The sequence below is a fragment of the Podarcis muralis genome, chromosome 12, assembly GCF_964188315.1.
Source record: "Podarcis muralis chromosome 12, rPodMur119.hap1.1, whole genome shotgun sequence".
NCBI lineage: Eukaryota > Metazoa > Chordata > Lepidosauria > Squamata > Lacertidae > Podarcis > Podarcis muralis.
In genome coordinates, this window is record NC_135666.1 from 5,119,014 (window position 1) to 5,133,768 (window position 14,755).

A 14,755-nucleotide genomic window follows, 5' to 3' on the forward strand; every position below is an offset into this window, starting at 1 on the left:
TGCTAGGTGTGGTTTTCACACCTTTTTGCCCATTTCCGGCTCTTTTAGAGCCGCTTTTTAAAGTTACTTTCAGGTTCAGTGTGATGCTTGTGTGCATGGTCAGTTAGACGCACGTCAATTGGGCGTTGCCTGTACATTATACCTTGGAGTGGAGAATATAAAACATTAACATATTCATACAATACAACTATATATCTTTGTGCATACATGCAAAAAAGCACACACTATAATGGATACAGCTGAACTGTTTTTAAGCTTTTGTTTAGTTTCATGTTGCTTGAAAGGAAGGAGAATATATGGCTGGCACGTCTCAGATGAGAGGCATCATAGTTTTTGTTCCCTTATTTAGAATTGCTAAAAATGCAAATAAGGTTGGCACCAGGTGGGTCTAAGAGGAAAGGTATTCCACAGTCAATCATAGAATAAAAAATTCTAGAGTTGGAAAGGATCCCAAGGGTAAACTAGTCCAGTTCTAATCCAATGTGAAGTTCACACTGCAATCTCGGAATACAGCTCAGAATTTGTATTCTGTGGCTTTGCTTTTTTGGTGACGCACCTTGATTCCACAGCTGCCCCACACCTTGCCGAAAGAAGGGAAGATGGGGCAGTGCCTGGTGGGGATGTGGTCAAAAAATGAGCTACTGGGGTATTACCTGGGTCACAAGGAAGCCTTAGCAGCTGGCCAACATGTGCCAGGTGATATTTTTCGAGGTTTATAATAAGGCTTCTAGGTAGCTTAAGCTTGTCTACTGGTCTAAGCAACTCATGACTCTTTATGTTAGAGGACCCTAATTACCACCACCCCTATTTTTTTGCCTTCTGGTCCTTTTTGTATTTCCCTTTCTTGCTGTAACGTGAGTACAATTTTCAAAGCCACGATTTCACCAGCTTATTTCTTGTCTTCTAGGGCAAGACGGAAAATGCGCAGAAACCTGGCTTTGTCAAAGGGACAGTGTTCAAAGGAGTCGCATCGAGCCGCTTCTTGCCCAAAGGCACCCGGACAAAAGTTAACCTTGAGGAACAAGGCAGACAAAAGGTGTCCTTCAGCTTCAGCCTAACCAAGAAAACTTTGCAGAACAGATTTCTGACCGGCCTTGGGAATGACAAGCAAAACGAGGCTCCGAGCTCCCTGGGCACACCTCTTCAAACTGACATTGCCTCTAAATTTAAACTGGATCTTGGGGATTACCCGGATGTCGTGGAGGAATTTTCACCCCCAAAGCCTAAGGTGGAATTGGGCAAGATTCACTTTAAGAAACACCTGCTGAATGTTACAACGAAGCCGCCCCCTGCTGCTGCCATGCCACTGCCACCAGCAACTGTCGGACCAGCAGAATTTGTGGAATTGCCACCATCACCGCCGCCACCCCCTCCTCCTCCTCCCCCTCCCCCTCCTCCCCCTCCACAAACACTACCAGCGCCAAAACCAGTACTAACCCCAGAAATTTTGCCACAACTTCCAGTAGCAGTACAGACAGCAGCCGCACCTCTGTTGCCATCGCCTGTAGAAACTGTTGTCCGCATAGCAAAGGAGCCCTCAGTGAAAGCAGCTCAGGAAACTTTAGAACTGAACATTAAGCAAAACGCTGTGTTGGAAGGCTCTGAAGAACAGCTAGCTCAGGTTATTCCTGAAGAAGCAGAACCAGTCCCAGCGAAAGGAGATTCCCATATTGGGAGGGAGGAGGAGGTTTCAAGTGCTTCAAAGGGTGCTTCTCAAAGTTCTAAGAAACAAAGTTCCAAGAGGAAGTTGTCTGATGGAGCATTGCCAGGTTCCGAATCTGATGAAGATTCCGTGAGGACCTCTTCAAGTCAGAGATCTCACGAGATTAAAATATCGACAAGCTCAGAGAAGGAAAAAGATTCACGGAAGAGCTCTACTTCTGTCAGAACTGAAGAGCAGGTGAAAAGTTCGTCACGGTCTAGATCTGAAAGGGATGAAAAATATTCTAGTTACTCCTCCAGATCTGAGAGAGACTCGAGGTATTCTTCCTCCCGTTCCAGATCTGAAAGAGAGAGGAGGCGAAGCAGATCCCGTTCTCGTTCTAGATCGGAGAGAGGTTCCAGAACCAGTTCTTCCTATGCCAGATCTGACCGGTCACATTACTATGACTCTGACCGGAGGTACCACAGGAGCTCACCATACAGAGAGAAGACACGGTATTCTCGTTCGTACGTGGATAGCAGGACAAGAGAAAGCTCTGATTCAGAAGAAGAGTATCGGAGGACATACTCCAGGTCTACAGACTCCAGGCGTACATCCTCTCATTCCTCATCTTACAGAGACTCTAGGACCTCTTTTTCTTATTCAAAGTCAGAGCGGGATAGCAAGTTGGAATCCTCTCATACTGACTCAGAGAGAAAAGGAAAGCCTACAAAATCAGACAGGGACTCCAAAAGGACTTCAGAAAGTGACGTATCAAAAAAGTGCTCTCCCGTCAATGAGCTGCGTCATCGGAGGGGAACATCCCACTCTAAAGCAGAGAGCAGTGTAAGTTCTTCCCGACACAAGTCCTCCTCTTCAAAGACATCTACTCCAAAGTCTGATAAATTTAAAAGTTCTTTCTGTTGTACAGAATCTGAGGAAACCAGAGAGCAGTCTAATTGTATAGACTTGGAGGCGTCTTGTGTACAAAGCTGTGAAACGAAAACTGCTATTGCACAGAAGCCAGAAACAGAAAGGACTGTTTCTCCGTTAAATCAGTTGAATGATTCACCTATTTTCAAAAAGTTAAATGAATCAAAAGAGATGTCTCCTATTTCTAAATCAAATGTACTTGCAGGAATTGATAGCCATGACAGTATTAAGGAAGAGGAGTCTGTAATCAAGGTAAAACATGAACCGTTAAGAACTTGTTCTCCAGTAGAATTGAATATAAATGGATCCCCAGAAGGAAGGCCCAGTGATAGGGCATTGTTCCGTGCCCCCAAAATAGAAGAAATTGTAACATCTGATGATAGTTTAGACGGAACTGAGCCACCACTTCCAGTCAATAGTCCAAATTTGAGTAAGTTACCGTCTAATGGGTTTCAGTGTGTGTATCAGTCTAAAGGACACGATCCGGATGGTTCTCTTGTCCTCCTGAGTGACTCCAACAGTTTTCTTAAAGAAAAAACGGAAGAGTCAATTCCCTCTGAATATGATTGTGTACCTTCCTGTATTGTGAATGTAAATAATTCTAAAATACATGCAGATAAAGCGGATGATCTCACAGATCCTTGTGATAAAACCAAAGATCCAGTCTCCTGCTATCTTTCGGATGATGCAGCTCTTTCTTTGTATTATTCAGAAGTTGAAATTGAAGCTGAGCCTTCCAATGCAACAGTTACTCCAGAACCTTTTGTGGATGTTCAGTCATCTGAAAAGTTTACATACGCTGATGTCGAAGATCAGAATCTGTCAAAAATTGCTCATGAGGATGAAAAATGTGTTAGACGTTTCAGCTTGTCAGAGTGCAGCCCGGTCAGAGATTCTTCTGCAGAAGAATATATTGTGGAAGAGAAATTTGACAATCAGTGTATTGCGCAGCAACAACAGGCTTCCGAAAATGTGTTGTCCCACCCAGAGACAACTCTGGGGGAGGAAAAGGAGGAAGAACTCTTGGAGTGTCCCGAAGTAGCACTTGAATTGGATGTTTCGCATGTTGATTCCGTTGTAGAGAAAACAAAATCGCCTTTTAAAAATGAGCACTCTTATTATTTAGAGATGCCAACAGAAGACTCTGAGAAAGAGGAGCCAGACGACGAGGAAGACTCTGTGGTCCTTGATGAAAGAACTGTAGATGCTGACTTGAAGGCCCACGCTCCTGAAGTCTTGATGGTAAATGAAAAAAGCGATGACTCCTTGGGAGGATCTGCATTTTCAGACGCTTTGTCCCCATCTTGCGATATTGTTGTGACGGTAGAAGAAACAGAAACTGCTGCCGAAGTGCCCAGATGTGACAGTAGAGGCAGTACCCCTGAGCTCACTTCCATCCACCACGAAGAGTATTCTGACACAGCTGAAAGTGTGAGTGAACAGGACAGTGATGACAGTGACACAGAGGACTCTGATTCAGATGATAGCAGTGTTCCAAGGAACCGCCTTCAGTCAGTTGTGGTCATTCCAAAGAATTCTACCATAACCATGGAGGAGAGCAGTTCTTGTTCCTCCCGGAACAGCCAAAGTAACAGACGCTATGTGGATCACTGGGAAGATGGCAGGCCAGAGTCCAGCAGGCCATTCTGTGAAGAAATGCCGGGTGACGTGGGATCTAATAATGGCCTGCAAAATGAAAGCAAGTACCTGCCTTCTAGAGACGCAGAAGGGAGGCTAGCGATATCTACTGAGCTCAACAGAACAGAGAGTGAAGACCTCCGGCCTGGTATCCCTCATCCTCAGAGCGATGGCGTTGACAGTACGAGTCAGTCAGAGCAGACATCAGGTTTTATTCACAGGCCAAACCCAGATGAAAGATCAATATTAACTGAAAGCATGTCTGTGGCTCGATCGATTGACGTATCGCAAGAAGGGGAGCTGCATTACCTATCCAAGAACTTTGAAATGATTGACAATATGTCCAGGCTGCAGACCAGTGTTTCCAAGCCTGACAGCAGGCAGGGGAAGTCTGGTTATGGCGAGCCCATGGAAACTGGAGATTTCTCCAGAGAGGATGGCTTCCATTCGGCAGAAGACTTGAGTAGCTTGGGGTGGGATTTCTCCCAACCAGAGAAACCAAGCAGTACGTACCAACAGCCTGATAGCAGCTATGGCATCTTCCCAGGTTATGTTTACCCCCCAGCTCCGGGAGCATTTGTTGGGCCTCATAACTACTGGCATGACAATGGCTATTGGGATCCAAGGTTGACCAATAGGCCCTCTGAGATGAACTACGAGCAAATGCAAGGGCAGGTTCCCGATTCGCTTACAGAAGACCATGAAGAGTATGAAGAGGTTGACCGCTGGGTTGACGAAAGCCACGCCTTCTTCCCCAACCAGTCAGTGAAGTTCCAGTCACGTGACCCTAGAGAGAAGGGTTCGGTGCAGGCCCATGAGATAAGCAGCAACTCCACTAAAGAGCCAATGGCCCCAAGTGTGAGGAAAGAGCAAGCGAATAAGGTTTTGGATAAGAATGACATGAAAGAGCGGGGACCGTTGAAGAAAAGGAGGACGGATTTAGAGAGCGACTCGGAGAGCGATGCCGAATTCCGGGAAAGGAAGAAGGTCAAGACAGAGGGAGAGCGGTTGCCAGCAATACTTCAGGACTCTTCCATGGCTCGTCCGCTATGTTTCATGGAAGACTTCAGGGACTCGCAGCGCTGGAAAGAGTTTGCCAAGCAAGGGAAAATGCCCTGTTACTTCGACCTCATCGAAGAAAATGTGTATTTGACGGAAAGGTAATAGGCCTCTTACTTTTAAAAACGCCTTTTATGCTAACATGGGAATAGCGTGCCATAAATGTAATGTGAAAATTGTTGTATAATACAGTCAAACCTCCGTTTACATAACCCTCTGGTTTTTACTGGGTTTCACCGCATGCACAGAAGCAGTCCTCAGGTTGCAGAAACCTTGGGATCCTACCAGATCTCCGGAATGGATCCTGTCTGCAACCGGAGGTGCCACTGTAGTGTGCAGTAAGAATATTAGAATAGGGGGAAATGAGGTTGCGGTTCATACTAGTATATCAGGCTGGTTTAGAGTGCCAGTTGGGGTTGGAAGACCCCTTCCAAAATGGGTATTGGCCCTTTTACATACTCCTTATGTTGTATTAGTAAGTTTTATATTCTGTGTGCTGTTCAGTAGGAGTGAGTAGTAATTCCATATTAACGCAAGCAAACGTTAAGGCTACTGTAAAAATCTCAAGCGTTACAATCTTGGAAGCACCTGCTTAGTTTATAAGCCTTTTGAAGGCATCCAAAAACATTTTAAAGTTTTGTTCCCACCAAAAAAAAAAGAGTTGGAAACCTACTTGGTTGAATTAGCTCCCGGATCCTGAAATTGTGAATTTCTTCAAGATGCAAAAAACTCATGCTGTCGGCTGATGTGTCAATCCCACTGCAGTTTTGACTTGGGTTTGCGGCAAATCAGTGGGAATTCTCAAAACATCTGTACTGCCTCAAGGCATTTTGAAGTACCATGTGTTAAAATTTAAAAGCCTGCTGTACTTTTATTTTGGATAAATTCTTCAGTTCTAGCTGGTATAATGCGGTCAGTTTTAAAGTTTGTTTTCTGGAATGCTGCCTAGGAAAAAGAATAAATCTCACCGTGACATCAAGCGGATGCTGTGTGAATGTCCCACGCTTTCCAAAGATGAGCGAGCTCAAGGAGAGGTGGCGTGTGGAGAAGACTGTCTTAATCGTCTACTCATGATAGAATGGTAAGGGTCCTTTTGAAGGTTAGTCTGCTGCTGTCATCACCCACCCACATCATGACACACAGCACAGGGAAAAGAGGTTTTGATGTAAAACGCAATAATCTTTCTGGTTGTTGAAAACAGCAGGCACACCGCACTTCCGTTGTGAGTTCTTGTTGATCACAGTCAAGTGAATCTGCTTCTGTTGTAGAAGTGACTGCTTGGAGGAAATGTAAGACTGGTTTGGATTGCCTTGCTACTTGTAAAGCTTATGTTCTTTGTAAGCAGCTTTGAGCATAATGAAAAGGTGTATTATAAATGCCGAGATCATGTTTTCCTCTTTCCGAAAATCTGGGATAAATTGCAACATAGATATCGAGGGGTGGAGGGCAACATACCTTAAAATGTAACCCTCTATCAGTGTTGTTGTTTAGTCGTTTAGTCGTGTCCGACTCTTTCGTGACCCCATGGACCAGAGCACCCCAGGCACTCCTGTCTTCCACTGCCTCCCGCAGTTTGGTCAAACTCATGCTGGTAGCTTTGAGAACACTGTCCAACCATCTCTTCCTCTGTCATCCCCTTCTCCTTGTGCCCTCCATCTTTCCCAACATCAGGGTCTTTTCCAGGGAGTCTTCTCTTCTCATGAGGTGGCCAAAGTATTGGAGCCTCAGCTTCAGGATCTGTCCTTCCAGTGAGCACTCAGGGCTGATTTCCTTCAGAATGGATAGGTTTGATCTTCTTGCAGTCCATGGGACTCTCAAGAGTCTCCTCCAGCACCAGAATTCAAAAGCATCCATTCTTCGGCGATCAGACTTCTTATGGTCCAGCTCTCACTTCCATACATCACTACTGGGAAAACCATAGCTTTAACTATACGGACCTTTGTTGGCAAGCTGATGTCTCTGCTTTTTAAGATGCTGTCTAGGTTTGTCATTGCTTTTCTCTCAAGAAGCAGGCATCTTTTAATTTCGTGGCTGCTGTCACCATCTGCAGTGATCATGGAGCCCAAGAAAGTAAAATCTCTATGCAAATATATTGCTTCCAAGTGATACATTTTCCATACCGCAGATAAAAAGTGCTTATAGTAGTCTTCTGTCATCGTTCAAACAGAAACACTCAAATTTATTCAGTACCAAGTTACTGGTACTAGCGTACTGGAGTTTTTTTAAGTCAGGATGGAGGGAAATATCAGGGTTAAAAGTACATACAGCGTGATAGTTGCATTCTTTTCCTTTTGTTGGAGGATTCTGGAATTCAATTTAGTTCAACCGGCAAAGGGAAGCTGTTTCAAATGCCTCTTTAAAACTTGCTATTTGGGCAAAACCTCTCTGTCATCCTCTCTTAAGTCTGACTGGGATGATAAACCCATGTCTGGGCTTTACCACTTCAGACCGCGGGTGGGAATGGGAATCACCCATGGTGGAATACTCTGCTTTATTTTATTTTATTTTATTTTATATTTTAAATATGGAACGCTTCACGAATTTGCGCGTCATCCTTGCGCAGGGGATACTCTGCTTTATAAACCAGCTCCGCCTTCCTCCCCATCTGGTGCCTTCCAGATGTTTTGGACTATATAACTCTTAACTCCCATCAGACCTGACTATTAGTAATGCTGGCTGCAGCTGATGAGCATTCCAGTGCAACATCATGCGGAGGTCATCTTGTTGGCGGAAACCTCATTAAATGTTAGGGAGCAGGTTTCTAAACCGCTTTCTCTTCGCGTGCAAGTGTTCCATGTGCAGGGATTCTTTTATTTTTTTGTAACAGAGGACCAGTGTATTATTTAAGCTTTCATCTGAAGTGAAGAACTTCAGGGAGTTCTCACCTGAGGAAGAACCAGGCCCATGGTCTTCTAGGCATTTTGGTGTGAAGTTTCTATCTGGATAGGAGAGGAGATAATTACTAGAACAGTAGTTCTAGTAGACCTGGGACTCACCTTTTCCCCCCAATCTGACTCATTTCCCCCAACAGTTCTGTCTTTATTTCATTTTTTTCTTCCTCTTTGGCAGTTCTCTCTATTTTTCTCCTTTTCTCAAAAAAATTAACCTATCAGACAAGAAGACCCTTGTGTAACCCCCACCTTAGGTCCATGTGGGTCTTGCTCAATGTACTAGATCTCATTGGATCCTAATGGTTCTTTATAGCAGTGTTTCCCAACCTTGGGCCTCCAGCTGTTTTTGGACTACAACTCCCATCATCCCTAGCTAGCAAGACCAGTGGTCAGGGATGATGGGAATTGTAGTTCAAAAACAGCTGGAGGCACAAGGTTGAGAAACACTGCTTTATAGCAAAACTTTTGGGTCTTCGTGTCATGTGATAGATCTTAGATTTGAATGTGATAATTACTGTTATGTTATATGTGATGTTCATACATTGGCTTAACAGACGCATTAAGACTTCTAAAATAGTTTGCATGCTGAATAGGTACAAATGTTAATGATTATTAGAAAAATGCCGGAATGTTTGTTAATCTGAGAGTACGGTTACATCATGGTACCTCAGTTCAAAATCTGAGGCTTGTAGGATTTGTTGTGCTTCCTTAGAGAAACGTGTGTGCAATTTATAGAGTGTCCGCTACAAGCAGGCCAGTGAATATCCACATGGTTACTAACCCATACATAATTTTTCCTTCTGCTTAGTTCCTCAAGGTGCCCCAATGGGGACTACTGCTCCAACCGGCGGTTTCAGAGGAAGCAGCATGCAGATGTTGAAGTCATTCTGACCGAGAAGAAAGGCTGGGGGTTGAGAGCAGCAAAAGACCTACCCTCGTAAGACTCCCCTCGTTTTAAAGGATCTCCACCTTAGCAGTTTTCCCCTCTTGGGCACGGCAGCAGGGAAGGTTTCATTCTGGCCAGCAGAGGGGTTTTGCAGAGGGAGGCTGTTCCCCCTCCCTTGCCTTTGGAATAGCTATAAGCATCATATGGGTCAGCACTTTCCCATGTACAGTGGTACCTCCGGTTATGTACTTAATTTGTTCCAGAGGTCCGTTCTTAACCTGAAACTGTTCTTAACCTGAAGCACCACTTTAGCTAATGGGGCCTCCCGCTGCTGCCGTTCCGCCACCGCACAATTTCTGTTCTCATCCTGAAGCAAAGTTCTTAACCCAAGGTACTATTTCTGGGTTAGCGGAGTCTGTAACCTGAAGCGTATGTAACCTGAAGCGTATGTAACCCGAGGTACCACTGTTCCAGTGAATGAATGCACTGTTAGGATGTGCTCTGCAGATGGACCGGTTGGATGTCCAGGACCATAGTGTATGTGTGTGTGTGCACACACACTCCTTTTGGGAAGGAGAAGGGTGGTCATAGGCCAAAGACCAGCAGGATGAAAGCAGAACACCTTTATACTCCTCCCCAGGAGAAGGCAGGGCAGTAATAATAATAATAATAAATAATAATAATTTTTTATTTATACCCGGCCAGAGACAGGCTCAGGGTGGCTAACACCAGTAAAATTAAAATAAAAACATAATTGGGGGGGGGATTTAAAATACAGGTTAAAAATGCAATTTAAAATGCAGCCTCATTTTAATAATAGCCCATAGATCAAAACCAGAAGGGGAGGGAGACCTAAGGGTCAGACTGAGTCCAAACCAAAGGCCAGGCGGACCAGCTCTGTCTTGCAGGCCCTGCGGAAAGATGTCAAGTCCCGCAGGGCCCTAGTCTCTTGGGACAGCGCGTTCCACCAAGTCGGGGCCAGTACTGAAAAGACCCTGCCCTAGTTGAGCCCAATCTGACCACCTTGCGACCTGGGACCTCCAAAATGTTGTCATTTGTGGACCTTAAGGTCCTCCGCGGGGCATACCAGGAGAGGCGGTCCCGTAGGTACGAGGGTCCTAGGCCGCGTAGAGGAGAAACAGGGTGATGCCACGTTCCAGGGGTGTTACACTCTGTGTTGTATTCAGTCCAAATTAGGCTGATGTGTGGGTAGAGCCTGGAGCTTATTAACAGGACTCAGAAGCTGCAGGTGAGAGCCATGATGTATGCTTCTTGCAAATGCCATCTTTTTTTATTGAACACATGGGAACTGTTTTACATCCAAATAGGCTGTTGGTCCATCTAAGCCAGTACTGTTTATTCTGACTAATAAGTTAAGTGAAACCCCTGTTTTAAAATTAACACACAACTATGCCCAGCATTGTTCAAACTCCCTGGCTTTGGTTCAATCGTGGTTTTCTTTCTAATTAGTGTCTAGTCATTTCTCAACAGTATTTATATACTGTTTTTCAGTTCTAATCTCCAAAATGCTTGATAAAAAGAAATGATACAATTACAGAATACAAGGCAAAATTAGATATTTTTTTTCCAAGTGAAGCATGCCTGGTTGACGGCAGATCATTGGCAAACAACCTCAAACCTTAGCAAAAGAGAGAGTTTCTTGGCCACTTTTTGAAAGTTGACATTGTTGAAGTAACCACCAGGAATGCCCCGTTCGTAGTGGGTACCAATCTAGCAGCACTAAGAGGTGGAGCTCTGAGTAGGACCTTTCTAGCAAATCACAGAGCTCAGGAGGTTAGTTTCCTATTTGGAGGAAGGCAGTCCCTAAGATATTCCAGATTCAGATTGTTTAATGTATTACAGGTCCAAAGCCAGGTTGCTGCTATGTCTAAGGCTTTTTTCTTTCTTTCTTGGGCCTCCTTAGCAACACTTTTGTACTGGAATACTGTGGTGAAGTGCTTGATCACAAAGAGTTCAAAACCCGAGTGAAGGAGTATGCCCGAAGCAAGAATATCCATTACTACTTCATGGCATTGAAAAACGATGAGGTGAGTTACACATCGTTTTCAGTGTTTAGGCTGTGCATTGTCCGAGTACTTTAAGAGTCCACTGTGCATGCGTGAACCCATTGTTCGTTTTTTCTCTCTCGCCTACTGCTGTACTTTGTGCACTATAAAGAAAGCCCCACAACTTCTACAGAGGGGCTTGTGATCCTTTCAAGTTGCAGGCTACTGCTAATACGAGTAAATTCTAACATACCGTATTTTTCGCCCCATAGGATGCACCTAAGTTTTTTTGGGAGGAAATAAAGGGGGAAAAAATATTTTCCCCCCAGGTGCGGGGCTGGGGCGGGGGAAGCCCAAGCTTCCCCTGACCCCAGCCCCCAGAACAGGCTGCTATCCGCGAGCCGTGGGAGAGCTGTGCGACTTCGCGCGGCTCTCTCACGGCTAGCGGAGCGAAGCCCGAAGCTTGGGGCGTGCTGAGCTCAGCGTGCCCCAAGCTTCTGGATGCAGGCAAGCTCTCCGCTAGCCGTGGGAGAGCTGCGTCTCCCACGGCTAGCGGATAGCTTCCTGAAGCCTGGAGAGCGAGAGGGCTCGGTGCGCACTGACCCCCCCTCGCTCTCCAGGCTTCAGCGAAAGCCTGCATTCGCCCCATAGGACGCACTCATGAGAAGAGAAGACTCCCTGGAAAAGACCCTGAAGTTGGGAAAGAGAAGGGGACGACGGAGGACGAGATGGTTGGATAGTGTTCTCGAAGCTACCATTTTTGGAGGGGGAAAAGTGCGTCCTATAGGGCGAAAAATACGGTACGTTGAATTAGTTTTATATAAGGATACCGTCATTTTCTCCGTCAGCGTGGCCTAACAAAACACTTGAAGCAGACAGAATTCCAGTTGGAACCCTGTAGAAAGTCTTTGAATATGGGTCAGGCTCCATTTTTTTAATGAAGAGATACAAACAAATGTTTTCCTTTTCAGATAATAGATGCCACCCAGAAAGGAAACTGCTCTCGTTTTATGAACCACAGCTGCGAGCCAAACTGTGAGACGCAGAAAGTGAGTCGCAGGAAGAAACTGATGCAATTTTATACTTGATTTTGGCTTAAATGAGGGTTTGTGTTACAGCTCCTTTACGTGGAAGTGACCATAAGGCATATGGGTAGCCAGCACAGTGAGAGACACATTTTAAAAGGCTTTTACCCCTCTTCACTTGCTGGACTTTGATGTGCGGGGTAAGAGCATTTTAAAATGCATGCTCATCTCGTGAAAAGTCAGCAGAGATAAACACTTTTGGCATCGTTCTTGTGCGGGGACCGTCACCTCTATGATGGGGAGGCTTATAAATCAAATTATAGATTTATAATTTTATAATTTATAAATTAGAACTTCAGATAACATAAAACCAAACAGATCAACATGAATCGTGTTAACCAGTTACCATAAAGCCGTTTTATACACAAAAAACAAACCTTTTAAAACAATTCAAAATCTGTGTATGATACCACAGGGAAAACATACAACCAGCAACAAGTCATGTTGCTTCACTTCATCTAAAAGTCCGAGTGAAAAAGATGCATCTTTAAACTGGTGCCAGAAATGAAGTCATTCAAACTGTGTGTCAATAGTAGTATCTTGAATTCAGCTCAGAAATGTATAAGCAACCAATACAAGTTACTCTGGACTGGTGTTATGTGGTCTCAACTAGCTGTGCCACTCAGCAATCTGACAGTCACTTTCAGGACTAGTGGCATCTTTTAGACAGTCTTCAGGGTAGCATTACAGTAATCAATTCTAAAACTTGGATAACTGAATGACATTCACATATGCTGTATTCAGAACAATAACTACGAGACTTTTAGAAGACATCTGAAGGCAGCCCTGTTTAGGGAAGCTTTTAATGTTTGATGCATTACTGTATTTTAATATTTTTTGGGAAGCCGCCCAGAGTGGCTGGGGAAGCCCAGCCAGATGGGCGGGGTATAAATAATAATAATAAATTATTATTATTATTATTGTCAGGGGCTCAGGAGCAGAGGCACAGGAGAGGGAGGAAATAGAGAGCGAGGGGGAGGAATCCGAAGGAAATGTTAGCGATGACAGAGGTCTGTCTTTCCAGCGAATCGGAGGATTCACAGAAAGGGGCTCCCATGGTCAGAGCAAGGGGGGTGCCGAGGGGGACACCCCAGGAAAAGGGGGCCAGAGGGGACTCAGAGAGCAGCAGTTGGAAATCAGGACCAGCTTCCCCACCAGAGCGCAGTAGGGGGGAGGAGTCCCAGGTATCGGGAGCAGGCGGCTCACCGCCAGCGGGAGGACATGAGTCAGGATTGGCCACGCCTCCATCGGGGAGCGAGGAAACGGTCAAGAGGAAGGTCGAAAGCTGGGCGCGCGTGCCAAGTTCAAATGTACAGGAGGGCGGCGCAGTTGGCAGCCCGGATAGGGAGCCAGGTCCCAAAGCCCGCCGAAAAGAGGGGGAGGAGTCAGGGGGGTCAGCGTCAGAAGAGTCCAGAAAGGAGGAGACCCCGGGGGGCAGAAGGACCCAGAGGAGAAAGGAGAGACGGAAAAGGTGGAGTAAGATTAGAGCCTTAAGTTGGTGTACAGGGGGTGGAGACTCAGATGGAGCTTCGCCGGTCTAGCCTCTAAGACGTAGAGCTGGGGCGCTGCGGCTTGAAAATGGAAACTGTACTTCAATAAAGACTTTTGTACATTACTGCCGGCTAGCGTTGGTCCTCTGTGAGCTAGGACCTGGAGCCAGCTCTGACAATTATTATTATTATTATTTATTCCTGATATTATTTTGCTTTTGAAGATTTTAAACATGTTTGCAAATATTAAACACTGGCAATAAAATTTTATAAAAATAACTAGGTCAGTTAAGGCACGCTGATAAATTTCCATGTAGATTTTAATACAGTTCCTATTTTCCCCCCTTAATTTTTCAGGCATGTGCATTTTGCATGTGCCATTGGCTGAACTGCTGTGAGGTCACTGCATTCACAAACATAAGCTGTCAGCATTCAGATGTTTGCAGATGACAGCGCTTTTGTACACAGGCTTGGGAGGGTGTTGGGGAGCTGGAATTCTGAGTAAGAAGTGTTGTCTCTTCCAAGGGCTAAGTTGCCCAAAGGCTCAGTGGCTGAGTCAGCCAGGGAAGACGGGTGGAGGAGATCCCAAGTGCGGAAAGGCTTTGATAATAATAATAATAATAATTTTTATTTATACCCCGCCCTCCCCAGTCAAGGCCAGGCTCAGGGCGGCTAACAAGCAATAATAAAAACAAGCTGAATGAAAACAAGATTAAAATACAACATTAAAATATTGAAATATTACAATGCAGCCTCATCACAGGAGGAGAAAGAAAAAAGAAAGAGGGGGAGGGAATCAAATTGGCTCCAAGCCAAAGACCAGGCGGAACAACTCTGTCTTACAGGCCCTGCGGAAAGAAATCAGATCCTGCAGGGCCCTGGTCTCATGAGGCAGAGCGTTCCACCAGGCCGGAGCCAGTGTTGAAAAGGCCCTGGCCTGGTTGAGGCTAATCTGACTTCCTTAGGGCCCAGGACCACTAGGGTGTTGCTATTTATGGACCTTGAGGCTGTCCGCGGAACATACCGGGAAATGATGAGAAACATTGGCTAGGAGCAGAAGCAGATTAATGCTGTGACACGGGCAGGCAAAAAGATCTTTGAAAGATGCGCCCAGTGGTGGCCAGG

The 14,755-nt window shown here is 45.3% G+C and overlaps 1 protein-coding gene across 5 annotated transcripts in view; it reads left to right on the forward strand.

Moving 5' to 3' along the window:
* The window catches only part of SETD2 (SET domain containing 2, histone lysine methyltransferase), a 91,376-nt gene that overhangs the window by 22,015 nt on the left and 54,606 nt on the right, over window positions 1–14,755 (forward strand). For all 5 annotated transcript variants that reach the window (XR_003709095.2, XR_003709096.2, XM_028750083.2 and 2 more), the window contains exons 4-8: window positions 908–5,373; window positions 6,222–6,353; window positions 8,972–9,100; window positions 10,974–11,097; window positions 12,027–12,104. Coding sequence is in view for 3 of the 5 variants with exons in the window: in XM_028750083.2 (XP_028605916.2) it covers window positions 908–5,373; window positions 6,222–6,353; window positions 8,972–9,100; window positions 10,974–11,097; window positions 12,027–12,104 (4,929 nt within the window). In the remaining 2 variants the exon portion in view is untranslated. The remainder of the gene's footprint in view (window positions 1–907; window positions 5,374–6,221; window positions 6,354–8,971; window positions 9,101–10,973; window positions 11,098–12,026; window positions 12,105–14,755) is intronic.